Source organism: Miniopterus schreibersii (genome assembly GCF_964146895.1).
Source record: "Miniopterus schreibersii genome assembly, chromosome: 3".
NCBI classification, from domain to species: domain Eukaryota; kingdom Metazoa; phylum Chordata; class Mammalia; order Chiroptera; family Miniopteridae; genus Miniopterus; species Miniopterus schreibersii.
In genome coordinates this window covers 60,648,949-60,667,277 of record NC_138103.1, presented here as the reverse complement: position 1 = coordinate 60,667,277, position 18,329 = coordinate 60,648,949, and the positions used below count along the sequence as shown (strand labels likewise).

At 37.1% G+C, this 18,329-nt stretch overlaps 1 protein-coding gene across 2 annotated transcripts in view; it reads right to left on the bottom strand.

The window, feature by feature from the left end:
* EDIL3 (EGF like repeats and discoidin domains 3) overlaps positions 1-18,329 on the bottom strand; it is a 353,968-nt gene that overhangs the window by 245,542 nt on the left and 90,097 nt on the right. The window contains exon 2 of one of the 2 annotated variants that reach the window (XM_081131478.1): positions 2,515-2,643. The exons of the other annotated variant lie outside the window; for it this stretch is intronic. Within the exon in view, the coding sequence (XP_080987604.1) occupies positions 2,515-2,643 (129 nt within the window). The remainder of the gene's footprint in view (positions 1-2,514; positions 2,644-18,329) is intronic. 2 annotated transcript variants of the gene reach the window in all.

The following is an 18,329-nucleotide window of genomic DNA, read 5'->3' as shown; positions in this document are numbered from 1 at the left end:
AGATTAAAAAAAACTTTAGATATACCTCCATCTTTGGGGGATTAACGTGGAAGTAAAAATACAGCAATAGTGACAGCCCAAACTTTTGTCTTTTAAGATCTTACATTAAAATACATATAACTTTTGAATGAGAAAATAAATAAATTCTGGTACACTGTGCTTTCTGCACTCGTGATGCCCTATAGCAGGGAAACAATAGCAAACAGGTCCCAGCAAAGTAGTAGATATTTTTAAAATTAAAAAGGAAGGATGATCTTCAATAATCTAAAGTTTCATTTATTTTGTTCCAATAATAAATTTTTAAAATATGAAAAAAATCTAAGGTTGGTTAGCTATTAAAGGCATTGTTGTTGTTTTTATTCAATAAATATTCAATATTCCCTTATTCTATGTAAGAAAGTATGGAGCTGAGAAAGTACGGAGGTGGTAGAAAGGCAAATAAGGTGACGCGTCTGTCCTAAAGAGTTATCTAACCTGGAAAGTGTATTTGGTTTTTCTTTATCCTCTCATCCCTTAAAAATATCATTTCACAATATAGCAAAGTTGTATTTAAGAAACTATGGACATTTTAAACTTTTAGGGCACTTATTTAATCTTATAAAACCAACACATTAAATTGGAATTGGCATAACAAATATACTGTGCTAAACGATAAAGCAAATAAAAACTCGATGTATTTCTTCCAAGAACTCGTAAATTTTCCTAATGGAAGAATGAGCTTGCTTGAAACATATCAAAGAAATGTATAACTTAAGATAATATAGTATAACTACCCAGTTTCTGAATATCAGAGGTATTTATAATAATAAATCTGAATAAAACTTAATTTTGTAAACATTTGATTCCCCAAGTTCTCACTGAACTACATGGAATATTACAGTGCATTTAGTTTTTAAGTGATGCTGCCAATAGTATCATTCTTCTGATAAAATGCTGAATATGCAATTAATGTTTAAAAATATAGCCAAAGCTATTCAAGTATTTATTTAAAAACTGTATGAACGTACTGGTATTTAAAATTAATTAAATGTATTTGCCCCTTCAACTACAGATTGAACACTTACAAAGTAGCAACAAAAATGTTATATACTACAAATCTAAGGCACCACCATATTTGGGGTTACTGGACTTAAAATATAACACTAAATTTGTATTCTTTTTATACAAATTCCTGTTAGAAATACTTATGTGTATAATTTTCTTTAGAGCTATAGACTTTCCTAAGTATATGATTCTCAGATTAAACTCTGAAACTCACTGTACATATTTGGAGACTGGGTCAGTTACAAAATTTTAACTTCTATGGCACTGTACCAAACCCTCTTAAATAGGAGCAAGTTAATAAAATCCTTGAAAGAGAATTATCTTTGAAATGAATTAATGAAAAAGGTACTTTTCAGGACTCATATATAATTAATATTTTTAGATATAATACATTCATACTAATGTAATATAAAAAAATACAAGAAAAGGCATTAAAAAATAAAGCACACTAAAATCTCAAAACTATTGGCCAAAAAAAGTAGTTTAGGGTTTTATTTAGTTTTCCTTTCAATTCACTGAAACGATAGTGACTGGGCTCCTACAGTGCATAAAGGTGATTCTTATAGACACTATTACTTTCTTGCTTCAAAACTATTTTTCAAAAGTCATACAAATCTCCAATTTCCCAAGGTTTATGCTACTTGACAGAACTTTAATCAAAAACATGTTTGGTTTTCCTACATAGAGCAGATACAGTCCACTGCTTGTTCATCTCGGCACTGATTTGAAAAAATACAGAAATCTGTCAAACTCAATCTTCGTATTACCTTTAACCAGGAAGAAAAATCTCTATACAAGTTTACATTGTACTAAATTATTTAAAGTACAGCTATTTCCTTAATGGGGAGCCATTTGGAAACTATGGAAGTTACCCTGAATGCATAACTACACATGTCAGTGAAGGACTTCCCAAATGAAAAAACATTTTGAAGCGTGACCAATAACTATTTAGTATCTGCACAGCAAAGCTTTTTGAGAAGACTTTGAGGAATAATTTAGCTGGAATATTGTCTTCTTTTATATATTTATAGTCTTAGAAAAAATAAAAATGAGAACAGCTACAAAATACTGATGAATATTATCAGTTGCTAAAATAAGTTCTATTTTATTTAGAGTGACTATTTAATTTGAATAAATTGACTTAGGCATTATTTTCCACTGTGGATAAAAATTTGAATAAATGTATATTAATATTAGAGAGATAGGAAATTTATGATATTCCAGTGGTGCTTGTAGTGACTTTAAAGTAAAGTGCTAATCACTAAAAGATTCTAAAATCATTCATTAAGAACACCAATCAAAATATAATTTAAATATGAAATGGAAATAATAAAACGGGGAGTCCTGCAAAGGAGTAAACTAATTAGCAGCACACAGCAATCATACAGAATACCCACGAGGCACCAGAGCCGGGCTCGCAGTCACTCGGGGAAGCAGAGGGGACGAGCAAAGGCCTCAGTCTGCACTTACCAACCTCCACAGCGCGAGAGCAGTTGGGCCCCGGGAAGCCGGCGGGGCACTCACAGGAGAAGGACTCCGCAGACAGGCCTGACAGGCAGACGCCTCCGTTTGCACACGGGTTGGGATCGCAAACGTCGCCTGAGGAATAAAGAAGCCGACCGTGACTTTCCGTTGTCTCAGCACTGAAATGCGCCGCTTCACATACCTCACTCACCGTCCTTCGGTGAAGTCGCCGTGCAAGTCACATCAGCAGATGGGGCCTGCAAGACCCATTTGAAACCATGCGCTTTTAAGAGACATGGTAGGTAACACAGCAAATATTAAATTTCACAATTCAAACAATTCATACTGAATTGCACGCTAAAAGCTATTAATTCAGTTTGGGGTTCCTTCATGACATGTAAATGAAATACTATCTAATTTGTTGAAGATTAACTGAAAAATCTATGGTAGACTGCTTTGTTAATTACTCCAATAAATAACCTTTCGATACCCACATACTTTGCTCCATAACTCTCCAATTCCTCTCCTGAAGTGGGTGGGATTTATTTCGGGATCCCTAGACTCTGCACGTGTCCCTGCGACTTGACTGGGCTGTAGGATGAAGCAGGAGAGGTCTGCAAACGCTCTTGGGCGTTTCCACTTCCTCTGAGAAGGCCCCCGTGCCTGAGAATAAAGGCAGGCCAGCCTACTGGAGGGGGGAAGATAAACGTGGGAGGATAGGAGAGGAAGCGCTACCTACATATAAGTTGTGCTATAACAAAGACCTAAAATATGTGCCCTTGGCTTTGGTGCCGGGTAGAGAATAAAATCCGGAAAGGTCCTGAGAGAAGGGCCGCAGGAAGCTGGAAAGATGGCTATCCACGCTATGCAGAGGAGCAGTTGGTAAAGCTGCCACCTGAGGAAACTTCGGTGATGGAAAATGTACCTAATGAACTTTTGTATACTAGTAATGAGATTTCCAGGCAGAATGTGAAAATGTCAGCTGGCTCTTAATAGCTCCATTTGATAAGGTACTATAAGAAAGAGACGTGCTAAATAAAGAACGCAAGAGCCTGAAGGGAACATGAAGGGATCAGAATTGTGGTAGAAAATAAAGCTATTTCTCAACTCCGGCCTCTCAAATGAGTGAAAGATCAAGTCCTGATCTTGATCAGAAAGACATGTTCTCAACATAAATATCAAATCAAGGATGTGGCTATGACACTTTGTGAAAACATTTCGAATAATTCAGGTGCAACCTGAAAGACTCTCTCAGGTAATTCAAAGGGTTTCTAGAAATCTGAAGGGTATTAACCCTGAGCACCTTGCAGACCCCAAAGCCTCAAGGGAAAACAAGGCCTCAGGTAGCCATGCCTGTGGCTTTACTGCAATCAGATTCAGAAAAGCCCATACAGTTTTTAAGGGAGCCTAGTAGGTGAAAGTACCTCCTTCTAGATTAAGAGAATGAGGCTTTGTAAAAGTTAAAAAAGCATCCAGGCCCCAACTCCCTACTACTTAATATTTCTTAAGAACTTGATTCCCTTATAGGAGCTTTCCCTTTTCCCTGCTAGCCACTTTAAAATTTTAGACAAATAAAAATGGAGGTTAAGATTTTTGTCAAATTTATGCAGCAAGTCATTAGCTATACTAGATGATACATAAAAACACAATATTAACACTGGAGCAGATGTTAGAAGAGAGAGTCATTAAATAAGTGAACACATGAATGGATTAATATGTTCTGAGAACACCAAAGATTGTAATAGGGCTGGACTATGGAGTATTTGGTTAAGAATAGCTGAGAAAGTGTAAATAGGTCAGATCAGGAAAGATTAAAAAATGACATTGTAACTTATCAGATGAAGAACCAATGAATCCTTTTACATTATTGTAAAGTTTTGACATAATCATACCTATATTTTAAGAAGACTATCACGGCAGCATTCTACAGAGTACAGTTGAATGGGGAGGTTGACAAGTGGTAGAGATATTTCAATGTACTTTCTGTTTACCTTATTAGATTTCTAGCTAACTAGCCACTCAGCTATCCCTCCTCTTGTCCATCCTTTTGTCCTTCTATCCTTTTATTCCTTGAGTACCTATTTTATGGTAGGCACTGAGTAAGCTGGACATACAGACTTTACCATGAAGAAGTACAGAGCCTACCAGGGGAGATAAAGCAATAACAATTACAGCACACAGTGGTAAAAGTTGTGGTTAGTGTACAGGATTCAAACTGTAGGGTCAGTAGGGGCTTCTAAAAGGCTTCGGCACTTTCAGGTGATGTAGAACAGGAGGTACATGACCAGCATTCCAGGCAAAGGGAATAACGTCCACAGGGGAAAAGATCATGCTCACTCCAGGAACTTCAAGTAGTCCCCCCAATCAGAGCATAGTTGCGTATGAGTAATAGAGAGAAATAAGCTCAGAAAGGTGATACACTGGACCAAAATTTTGAAGTTTATCTTTAAGCAGTGGAAAAATCATAAAGAACTTTATGCATGGCAAACCATGTGGTCACATTTGTATTTTATGATGACTCAGGCAGCACTGTATTGCGTCAAATGAAAGAGTCAAGGCTGAGAGCCATGCCCCCAAATCAGTACCACACTTCCCCTCAGATAATTAACCCAGAACAAAGGCATTAGTGTTGAAATTTTCTAGAAAGACCCAATCACCAGTTTAAAAGTAAAACCGGGCCTCTCTGCCTTTGGCGTGAACAGAGCAGCTCAGCTTTGTACAGTTAGACTAACAACACTGCCATCTCCTAACTCCATACAGTGCATGGCGATGACTATTAACGCCAAAACATTGTTTTGCTGAGATGTCAATCATAATTTTGTGTATTGTAAATACTATATAAAGAGGAGCTCTACATTCCCCAGACCAGATCTGTTGTTGCAGCAATGTGACCAGATCAAGGTACGTAGAAGTTGTTTCTATTGCTTTATTTACATTAACAGAAGCAAGGTCTCCAGGAGAAAGGCAAGGCATGAGCAGAATCCTAGACGTTCTCACACATACTCTCTATATGTATATATTTATTCAAAATCAAGACCCTCTCATTCTGACCCCTCTCACTCCCACAGCCAAGTCCCTGCATAGTTTATTCACTGATGTGATCTTATAGTCCAGGTATCCCAAGGGCCACAAGAGGCTGCAACGTCTGGTTCCTTTGATTATCCCATCATTATGGGGAGTTTTAGTGTCTAAAAACCTTTCTTGGTATTCTGTTGCCCTTTCAAGGTGATAATACTTAATCTAACTGGTTTTCTACCAGGTGTGTATGCCAGTCATATAACGCTTCTGTGGTCAAAATGAGACAGGATGATCTGTTTACCTCTAATTATATCTTGTAGATTCCAGCTGCTGTTGAGCTGACTTGTTTTTTCTCTTTTCCTTGTACTTGTTTTTCTTCTTTTTTGCTTATGTCTACTTATTTCTAATAGATTATATACTTGTAAAAACTCACATTTATCCTCATTATTAATATTTAGCTAGCATCTTTTTGAAAGGTAGGAAAAAGGTAATAGATTTGGCCAAAGTGATGTACAAGGTAGAATCAAGATGGCATTGTGACCAAATTAATGTGGGGTTGAGGGATAGCAAGGAATCTGATTTGACCGATTTCTAGAGCTTCCTGGATGACTGAATGGCCATCGTTTATAAGAAAATATAGTAGATTTTGTTTTAAAGGAATTATTGTGTTTGAGAAGTCTGTGGGTACCCAAAATGAAAATGTTCCATAAAGCTATTAGTTAAGCAGATATAAAATTGGAGAGGTTTTGCAATGACATGAATTGTTAAGAATGAATGTAGGAACTATATTTCAGTGAGAATCTTTGAAGGGAGGGTAGAACAGGAGAGGGGAGGGGAGCAGAGTAGAAAATAGAGGAGAGGAGAGGTCCAAAAAAAGGAACTCAGTGCTAGGCCTTTTCATTCCAGTACAATTAGTCAGTCTATTCAATTACGGTCTAGTATGCTGAGGTCTGCCTGAAATTAATAAAGGCCCCATGTATACCTGTGTTAGAAGGAAAATGTCAACAGAAAATAACATGTTGGCCTTGGATACAGTAGAGGGTAGGCAACAGAAGCCTATCAAACATAGTATTACAGGCTGTGCTTCAGATGGGTTCTCCATGAAGTAAGTGCTAAGACCAAGTTGAGAGTTCAAGAAGTTTATTGAGAAGTAATGCCTGTGAAGGATAAAATGAGAGGAAAGTAGAAATGGGAAGGAAAAGCCTTCAACTAGTGATGCAATTCTGACATCTGTGAAAATAAATGAGGGGGGGTATTAGAAGGAACACTGAGCAGGTGAGCCTCAGTCTGTAAGGCAGACATGACAAGTCTTAGCCAAACCACTGGGGAGGTCCGAAGCAAAGATCACCCTTTAGAGGAATTCCTCAAAGGCAGAAATGACCAGGCATTAGTGCCCTTACCATGTTCAATCCCTGCCTGGATGTGGTCCAAGTACACTGAAGCTCACAAGCTCATGCGGGGTCCTGAAAGTGCTGCAGAAGGAGGCTGGGAGCTAACTGCATTCCTTGTTCTTTCTGAAAGGGAGATTGGAGCCCAGCACCTCCACAGCTGTCACAATCCCCATTCACTCCAAAAATTGTCCTGGTTTGGATAAGTTACACAACGATTATTTTCTCTGCACACCCATTATGATACAGTAGATGATCTGATATCTTAAGTAAAAATAAACCTTCTCTGGCTGGGATTTCAAGTACAATTAAAATGCACTGTAGGGACTTCTGATTCCCAGTCGTTTCAATTAATCTGAGAAAGCATCAGGTAACAATCCTGATCAAAGTGTAATCAGACTCTTGGACTTCAAATCCATGTATTTGTTCTGTTTGTTTGTTTGTTTCCCAGTGGATGTCTTGGTAGAGTCTATTAAAACTAAGATGGCAACCAGTAGAACAAGGCAGGCTCCATAAAGGAAAATAGGACAATACACGGTTTCATGATTCTTTATTCCACTGTCAGCAGGCTCCTAAAATATACTTCTGCGCATTATAATCTGTGTGCAGTGTTATATCTTGATGCTTCTTGGCTGGCTGGCCTCACCTGCTTTAGATTTGGACAGATGTGTTTAATTTGAATCTAACTATGTTTTATGATTCCATCTGCAGTTTATGGCAGACAGGCAAATTAAGCTGATGCCGATTTGCCTTTTGGCAATAGAATGAAGCAATTATTTTTCCCAGGGGCAAGAAATCATTGCAGGCTAAATTTAACTTCCTGTTTGCCTGCCCTGCCCCCCCCCCCCCCCCCCAGTTCTGCCTGGACTGGGACCATCCTGTCTGTGTTCAGTGTCCAATTCATTTTTCTCACTGACACATCACTTGTTGCCAGTCACCTCCTATTCAAGGTGATTCAGGGTCTTATTTCACTTCATTATCAATTTGCAATCCATAATCTTTCAGCCCAGATAGAAAATCTATAAAATATCCTATAGTACTGCAGAAGGCAAGCAAAAATAAACAAACAGGAAAAAAACCCTAAAAACATAAATCAGTATCTTTCTGCTTGAGTTTGTGTTTTTCTGTGAGTTCAGTACACAACTATGCAACTTCTGATGCCAGGTAAAGGGGAAAACCCTACGTTGGCACTACTCTGGGAAATTAGGTGGACAGAACAGCTAATTCCTCTCATCGATATTTAAACTCTCAATGGTTTATGTGCTCAGTTTTCTTTATGTGTTAGTGCCTATATCCAATTCATAGATCTGAGAATCCCTGGTCCATTCATCATGTATTGATACTCCAGGAAGTACATTAGACACCAAGGATACAGCCCAGACAGACACAGAAGGTTCTTGCACTCTCAGAATTTATATCATAGTGAAGGGAATGCATAATGAAAAGCTGACAAATAAATAAGAAGGTGATTCCCACTGTAACAAAAGCTTTGGGGAGGTGGGGGAGGAGGAGAACAGGATGATGAGAAAAGCAGTAAGTAAAACTGGTTACTTAAGAAGGGCAGTCAAGGAAGGCTTCTCTGCGGAGGAGCCACTTGAGCTGAAACCTGAAAGACGACTAGGAGGCAGTCCTGTTAACCTTAGGAGCAGCCTTCTCTGCAGAGGGAACAGCAAGTGTGTGGTCCTAGCCATAGACAAGAGAATGACGAATTAGAGAAACAGAAAAGGGGCTAAGTGTATCTGGAACACAGTAACAAAACGTCACTAAATACAATTTTAGTAGAAGCCAATTTATAATTTAAAGCCCCACATTTGATTCCCTGTCCTCCTGATAATCAAGGGAATTTCTGCTAAGCCTTAGCCTTATTCTCAATATGTATCCAATGTCCACGGGAAATATATTATTACATTTACATGTTAATGTATTTACATAATGATTTATTGATATCTTTTTACATATGAATATATTTAGACAGTATTTCTCCTACTCATGTGTTTAAACAGTTATGTAAATATGTTGATAATTTATTTGGGTGAATGTATGCCCCTTTGTTTTCCATCCCTTCAACAATGCTAGAAACCACCTAAAATATTTCTGCTCCCCCATCCCTGCTCTCTCCCCATTTCTACAAAAAATTTTATATACCAGTGTAGAATTAGAAACAAGAGAAGTGGTAAAATATCAATTAGACATCTTATTTCACTAACACAAGACATTATTTAATTCTTCAACATCTCCACAAACTAAATACAATACATGTTTATATGTGGAAAAGTAACACAGAGGGACCATTTAAATTCATGTTCCACAACCATGACAATGCAGGTCTGTGTATTAAAACCTCATCTTCAGTTTATTGCTCTCCCATTGAACTTGGCAGTTATACTCCTATCATTTCATTAGAAACTAAAAGAAAATAAACGCTTCATCTTCCATTACACAAGTTAGAATTTGAACCAACTTGTAAACAGAGTCGTTGGCAAAATGAGCCAATTCTGGTGCACGAATGAGCAATAACCCTAGTTAAAAATGAGATAAAGTTCATGAGAATTAGCACACTCAACCTGGTAAAGCTCACAGAGAATGTTTAGCACCCTTATGACTTACTGCTGGTGAAATTGTTAGCAAAATAAATGTGACTTTTTGAATCAACAATAATTTACTTTGGTGCTTCTTAAGAGACCATTTGTGTTGAACATTGAAATTTTATTTGTTGTACATTCTAATGAGTTTGATGCATAGATTCTGATTTGAAAGCCTTCTTTCACAAAATAAAAGTTATGAGTGTGGACAGTTTACATTTTTTAAAAAGTTTAAAATGTTTAATTTGATTGTTAGTTTTATACGTACTTTATAAATAAATTCTAGTTGATATTTCAGACAACCCTGCAATTTGCAGTAGAGAAGAAAATGAAATAAAATGCTAATAGTTTATCTGCATTGACAGGATGGACCTGCCATTTTATTGGAATACTTATAATAAAAAGATCATCCAATTCTATACCTTGGTGTTCAAAGGACCCCCAAATGATTATATTCAGTCATGGAAGACACAAATCTGTATGAATGAACAAAGAAACTTAGACTCACTTAGAGTCACATTAATGCTAATTTAAAGCAGGATGCTTCTCAGCTGTTAGTCAGTGGTTTATCCAACTATTTCTGAAAACATTTTTCTTTTTAAATAACTTTTTTAAAAAGATAACTTTTTCAATGCTAAGGGAATATCGGGCTAAGGAGAATTAGAAGAAAATCAGCAACAATTGTTGAGTGTTGACTATTTGAATTTTACATCCTTTAACACACAGCTTCAATCAAGGCTAGTTAACTGCATGAAAAGACAAAAATAATTCGGGCTCTGCATTTTGAAAGAAAATCTTTTGATATATTTTGTATTTTAACACTCTGGAGAGTTCCTTAAAATAACAGCATCCAGAGTCTTTAGAACTGAAAGGGACATTAGAGATGATCTAACCCAGTGGTTCTCAACCTTTGCTGTATATTAGAACCACAGGGGAGATTTTCAAGTTCCCGACGCCCAATTCAATTAAATCAGAATCACTGGGGGTAGACCCAGTCCACCACGTTTCCTTAAAGCTCGTTTGAAGATTGCAATTTATTAAAAAAGAAGTAAAATAACAGGAGAGAATGAAGAAGGAAAGAAAGAAAGGGAGAGGGAAGAATAAAAGGACGTTTGTATTTTCCTGCCTTCAATTGAGAGGAAGGCAAATAAGGAAAAATATTTTTTTGATTAGCTTTGTTAGTACTCTATGAATTTTGAAAATACAGTTTGCAGGAAGCTAAAGTTCACAAATTGAAAATAAAGGCATTCAGTATGTTAGGGAAAATAGAATAGATACTACTTAATACTAACAACTATATTGAATTCCTATAAAATAATTAGATGAAATTTTATAAATTACCAGAAAATTGAACCATACGGTAGAGTTCTCAAGTACATTTTGACTAAATTATTTCTACCTACGAAGAATATCCATCTAGTCATTTAGTTAATATTTACTGAAGCCCATCTATGCGCCATTAAAAGTGATAATTACTGCACAACTATGGGGCCCATGATAGACAATTACCTATTCTCTGGAGTCTAACAAAAGACACAAATAAATTGGCAAGTAATTATCACTGTATTTCAAGTCTACCAGAAAGGAAATGCCTGGTAACAAGGGAGCACAATAGTAGGACACCAGATTCAGACCTGTGAGCTAGAAATCCGTCTCAAAGCAAGTGACCCCCAGTTCAAGGCCAGAGGATTAGTGGGACCAGCCAGGCAATGAGGCAGAACAAGAGATCCAAGGCTGAGCGGAAGCATGTGCAGGTGCCAGCAGAGCCAGAGCATGTGGTTAAGAAACAGGATGACACTTGCGTTGGCTTCTGCAAATATGATGACATTAGAGGCCTGAGAAGTAACATGCAACTGCGGTAAATGAAAGATTGCTGCTCGCCCAAAAAAAAAAAAAAAAATAGAAAAAGGGTGGAGGGAAAGCATACAGGCCCAGCTGAGTTTGGAGACCAGAATAGTGGCAACATGTATCCAACTAGGTATTTGGTTAGAGGTCAACAGCTGGGGTCCTGCAGGAAGTGGAAGGCAGGATTCAGGTTTGTTGTTTTACTAGACAGATGTGGTGAGGGTCAACACAGCAAAGGACAGACACCTGAAAGCTTTAGATTTCTTGAAAAATGCATAAGATAGCATATTAAATTCTATGCTCTAAGATTATACATTTTTATAATGATGAAAAAAACTATAAGCCCAGTGAATTCTTCTTTCAGAGAACCATGCAGTTCTTCAGTAGACAGGAAAGGACAAATTAAAAGATAGAATCTGGCTGCTGTATATAAATAACAGAGTAGATCATGCTAGTAACACTTAGTCTATCAATCCTTGTCAAGAATGCAAACTCACACTGACTTCATAAAAACAATCAGGTGATAAAAAGAAAATTCAATGCCATGTTCAACTATCGAAGTTCCATATTGCCTTCTTATTTTGATCGTGCTCTATGAATCCTGCCTTTTCTAAATGCAAAGTTGCTCAGCCAAGATATAAAAATAGCCTCCAAAGATAACTAGTTGAAAACAAGTCAGCTAACTTGATTATTTAATAGACATAATAACCAAAAGAAAGGACATTTTGTTAATCTTCCTAACCAGTTTTATCAATTTTTCAGGCAGAAAGGCTATGTCATGTAAAAATTACCAAAAAAATCGCAAAGTCTAATTGTGTTTTATTTAGAATCTTGTTTTAAAATATCATAATTTAAAACAGCAGTAGAATGACAGTTTCATACGTCAGCATGTAAAAAATGAAGGAGTATCTTATACTCATTTAAGTGCAGCCTCAATTACTTATTGCCAGGATGTTTAAAGTAGTCAATCATTCCACTGAATAACATTTATAAACTGTGCCACTGAATCTGATCATATATGTTTATCCATTTGGTGGGTGGAAGAAAAAAATAAAAATTAAAACTAGTCCTTTTTTATAGCCAGGTAGTATTCCATTGTGTAAATGTACCACAGCTTTTTTGTGTACACATCTACAGATGGGCATTTGGGCTGCTTCCAAATCCTGGCTATTACAAACGCTGCAGTAAACATATGGGTGCATATATTCTCTCTAATTTGTGTTTTTGGGTTTCTTTGGATATATTTCCAGAAGTGGAATCGGTGGGTCATAAGGCAGTTCCATATTTAACTTTTTGAGGAAACTCCATACTGTTTTTCACAATACCTTCACCAGTCTGCATTCCCACCTACAGTGCACAAGGGCTCCCTTTTCTCCACATCTTCACCAACACTTATTATTTGTTGATTTATTGATGATAGCCATTCTGACAGGTATGAAGTGATATCTCACTGTGGTTTTAATTTTCATTTCTCTGATGATTAGTGATATTGAGCATCTTTTCATATATTTTTTGCCATCTGTATGTTCTCTTTGGAGAAGTGTCTATTCAGATCCTTCATCCATTTTTTAATTGGATTGTTTGTTTTCTTCATGTGGAGTTAAATAAATTCTTTGTAAATTTGGGATATTGACCTCTTGAAACCTATGTAACTTTATTAACCAAGGTCACCCCAATAAATTCGATTAAAAAAAAGTTAACCATAGCTCAACTGGGCATGGCTCATCAGTTGAGCATTGACCTAGGATCCAGGAGATCACAGTTCGATTCCTGGCCAGGGCACATTGTGGGCTCGATCCCCACTCAAGGGCGTGCAGGAGGCAGCTGATCAACGACTTTCTCATTATTGATGTTTCTATCTCTATCTCTCCCTCTCCCTTCCTCTCTCTGAAATCAATAAAGATATATATATAAAGTTAACCATAGAATTAGCACGTTCCAATAATGCTACTCCTAGATTTATACCCAAAAGAATTGAAAACAAGTATTCAGAAAAATGCTGTACACAAAGGTTTATGATAGCATTATTTGCAACAGTCAAAGGTAGAAACAACCCAAATTTTCATCAACAGATGAATTAATAGGCAAAATATGGTATATTCATACAAAAGGATATCATAATCAGCCATAAAAAGAAATGAGATACTGATACATGCTCCAAATGAATGGACCTTGAGAACATGCTAAGTGAAAGAAGTCAGACACATAGGTCACATATTGCATGGTTCTATTTATATGAAATATCCAGTATAGGTAAATCCACAGAGACAGAAAGCAAAATAGTGTTTGCTGGGGGGGGGGGGGGGGGGGAGTAGGAACGGGGAGTGACTGCTTAATGTGCATGAGGTCTTCTTTGGGGGTGTGAAAGTGTTTTAGAACTAGATAGAGGTGATCTTGCACAACAGTGTAATGTACTAAATGCCACCAAAGTGTACACTTATAAACAACAACAAAAACTAGTCCTCTCCCAGCTAGGAATAGCCAACAGACACCTATCTCATTTATGGAATGAAGTCATGTTTCAAAAATAACATTTAGATCCTGATTAAATTTTTTTCATAAAAAGTAAATGATTTCATATTCACTTTTTTACTGCAATATTTTCATATAAAAGCAACATTTTATAAAATAGAGGTTGAATGCTCTAATTCCAATAATCTCTAAAATTTCAGAATTTATATCTTTTATCTACAGCCAGAACGGTCTTAGAAAGCAGAAACACATATAGGTAAAAAGAAAGCAGAAACATAAATCACTTGGATAGTTCACTCTCTGAAGACTTGATTATTGATAAACATGACAAAAAAATGAGCTCTTTAATTCTTTTAACAAACAAACAATGTGTTATTCAGATTTGATAGCTATATGGCCAATGTGTTTTCTTAATGCAAGGGAATTCCTGACCAGGAAAGACATTTGAGCAATTAGCTCAGTGGAAGTCAGAAAGTATGTGTGTTCTTGCTGTTTTCTCTGTTTTCTCTGTTTTCAACAGGTATCAGGTTATTGCTGTAAGCACTCCAATTTGCATCTTTATAGGGATCAACCTGGTTGTAAGTAAGGAGGAAGGCAAAATGCCCTTTTTTCAGGAGTTTCAGAGACCTTAATGGAAGTCCATTTAGAATATCAGTGCTTTTATACTAAAAAGAGCAGGGAAATACTTAGGAATTGGGACTATGTTATCCCTCTGGCCTACCAAGTAGAAATGTGATTTGCTAACAGGAAGCCATTAAGCACCAAAAAAGACAAGTGTTCGGGAACTTGAACACCTTAAAACACATAACTGCCTCTATTCTATAGCCTCTGTTCCGCATTAGGTCACACACTATGAGGCTCTGTATTAGGTCACACACTATGAGGCTCTGCATTAGGTCACACACTATGAGGCTCTGCCTGGTATTGACTCTCATTTTTAGTGATCACTTGATACACACCAGCTCCTTCCCAGTCCATAAGCCAGCCCTGATTGGAAAGGGGCGTTTTATGTAGCTCTAGCCCAATGCTCAGAACCCAGCATGTTTACTTCTGTTACCGAGGCTCCGACCTTGTGTCTCTCTCTTTCCTCATTGGTTGAATTATTGTCTATGCAATTCTGTGAGCGACTCTCAAATAAGGGTGGTAGGAGTGCAGTTTAGAATAACCTGGGGTACAGGGCTTCAAAATACATAACCTTTGGGATACTCCCTGCCCCAAGCCCCGAACAGCTCTGTTCTGACATAACTGTCCTGGTGACATAACTCCCCTTAGGCCTGAGACCATGCAATCTGTTCCTGAAAAACTTTCCTGATACGAATTTCCTACTTGCTCAAATTCCCAAATTTCATGTACCCCCTTGGACTCTTCTATGCCATTACTTAGCCAATCCACTTGAACATTCCATTATTTTGTAGTAATATTAATTACTATTTTTGTGCCTTAAATATGTGCCAAACATACTAAGTGCTTAATGGGTATTGTCTTACCCAATCTTCTTAATAGCCCTACAAGAAACTTTGCTAATATTAATGTTTCGTTTTACATATAAAAAATTAAAATTTACTAAAGTTGCAGAATTTACTCAAAGGCATAGGATAACAGTGGTAAACGGAGACTCACACGTAGGCGGCGTAGCTTCAGAAGTAAGCAGCTGTGACCTGGGGTGGCTTCCCTGACCCTCACCCTCCCTCACCCCCCCCTTCAAGGTCTTCAGCTTCTCACGTTCTTCTCATTCTCTGACTAGTGGCCCATTATTTAGCATCGTTGTATGTTGCCGACCCTCTTATCTTTTGATAACCTCACCCTCTTGGATTTACCCTCCGTCACCGGCATATCGGACACTCCCTTTACTTAAAGGGTAACAGTTCTGAGTGCTACTCTGCAACTCACACAGCCAAGCCTCTTAGGACAAGCTTTCTCCCGCTAGTGTGAGCAACGCGTCCTACCACTCAAAAGCAGTGGCAGGCAGCTGGTGCCACGTCAGATCCAGGTATAAACCACATCGCAAAAATACGCTGTTGATGCACTGATTTCTTGACGATATGTTATTCTCTAGTATAGAAATTATTAATTAAATAGGTCTCTAGGGCCTGAATATTACAAAAGAAATTCATCTATTACTCCCAACCTTACTTGGAAAAGCAAGTGGATCACCACAACATATAAATCATTGTTTGGGTCAAGGACAGGAAGTCCTAGAACAAAATCTAGTCCATAGTAACATCTAGGGAAAGAATTCATACATATAATTGGATGAACTTATGTATATGCTCTCATATAAAAAAAAAAATACAATGATAACAAAAAATCATGTGAAAATAACAAAACAACTACAATAAAAAACATAGCTTTTGGAAGCTTGAAGTAGCACATCTCAGTAATAATTTGGCTAGGAATAGTTTGTTGTCCCTCCTGTGAGTTACTAAAAGAGAGTTATAAGTAGCAGTAACGAGATACTTCTGGACTAAGTCGCTTACGACTACTTGTTTTTTTTCCCCATTGTTAAGAACACGTTAAGCAAACAGAGTCAGTTATGTATTTTCTTTGTGTAAATACCAATCCCCTCTAAATCCATGTTATGTTTACAAAGATTAGGTTATAGTCAATTTAAATGTGAGAATAAAATGGTTCATTGGAAACTTAAGTAAAGGTCATGCAAATTTAAAATAACACAGTGAGACATTGATATCACCGCCATCTAATGATGCAGTCTGTTTTGCACATAAAACTTCCCTGAACATAGCTTTCCCTTAGGTTTTAAGATAACACTTCTGTTTTACTGAGTATCTACTATGATCCAAGCACTTTTACTGTAGTCTTGGCAATGATTTGGGGAATTTTACACCAAAAGCAAAGGCAAAAAACAAAACAAAACAAGTGAAACTATGTTAGATTTAAAAGCTTCTGCACAGCAAAGGAAACCATAAACAAAACGAAAAGGCAACCCACAGAATGGGAGAAAATACTTGCAAATCATCAGTCTCATAAGGAGCTAAATTATAAAGGACTCATATAACCCAATAGCAAAAAGCAAATAAACCAATTAAAAACGAACAGAGGAAAGAAGGATCCCTTACCCTTTGGGACAGCTTGGATGGACCTGGAGAATATTATGCTAAGTGAAATAAGCCAGTCAGAGAAAGACAAATATCACATGATCTCACTTGTATGTGGAATATAAGGAACAAAATAAATTGACAAACAAGATAGGACCACAGACATGAAATCATAAAACAGACTGACAGGTCTCGGAGGGAAGGCAGGAGGGAGAGAGGGAGGAGAGTAACCAGAGAACTTACAAGCATACATGCATAGCCCATGGACACAGACAGTGAACAGGCGAAGGCCTGGGTGGGGGAGAGGGGTGCAGGTGGGCAAAAGGGGGGAAATGGTGGACATCTGTAATACTCACAACAATAAAATAAAACAATTTTAAAAAAACAAAAAATGAGCAGAGAAACTGAAGAGAGATTGTTGTAAAGAAGACATACAAAACCCAATGGGTACATGAAAAGGTGCTCAGCATCACCAATCAGGTAAATGCAAATCAACATGAAAATGAGATATCACCTAACACCTGTGAGAATGGCTGTCATCAAAGGACAAGAGATTTAAGAAATTAAAAATAATAAAATAATTAAAAAAAAAGACAAGAGATAACAACACCTGTTGGCAAGGATGTGGAGCAAAAAGAAGACTTTTACACTGTTGATGGGAATGTAATATGGTACATTCACTATGGAAAACAGGATGCAGGTTTCTTGAAAAATTAAAAATATAACTGCCATATGACCTAGCAATCCCACTTTTAGGTATATATCCAAAGGGAATGACAACAGGAACTGAAAGAGATACCTGCACTCCCACGTTCACTGCAGCATTATTCACAGTAGCCATGATATGGAAATAACCTCAACTTTGAGAAAAGATATCCTTCCACTTGCAACATGGATAAAACTTGAGGGCGTTTTGCTAGGTGAAATAAGTCAGACAGAGAAATATAATTACTGTATAATGTCACTTATATGTGGAATCTGGAAAAGCCCAATGCATAAAAACAGAGACTAGAACAGTGGCTATCAGGGGTTGGGGGTGAGGGAAATGGGGAAGTGTTCATCAAAGAGTACAAACTTCCAGTTATAAGATGAATAAGTTCTGGAAATCTAAGTAAAGCATAGTAATCGTAGTTAATAATACTCTGTTATACACGTGAAAGTTGCTAAGAGTAGATCTTAAATGTTCTCACCATGAAAAATAAAAATGGTAATGATGTGACGTGATGCAGGTGTTAGCTAAGCTATGAGGGTAATCCCTTTGCAGTAGATAAGTGTGTCAAATCAACATGTTATACAGCATAAACATTCACAGTGTCGTCAATCATACCTTAGTAAGATGAAAAAAAAATTATAAACAAAAATAGTGTATGTTCACTGTAAAAAGTCCAGATAATACAGTAATAAAGCAGAAGGTGCATTACTATACTCCTATCCCATTACTACTTTGAATTACATCCCTC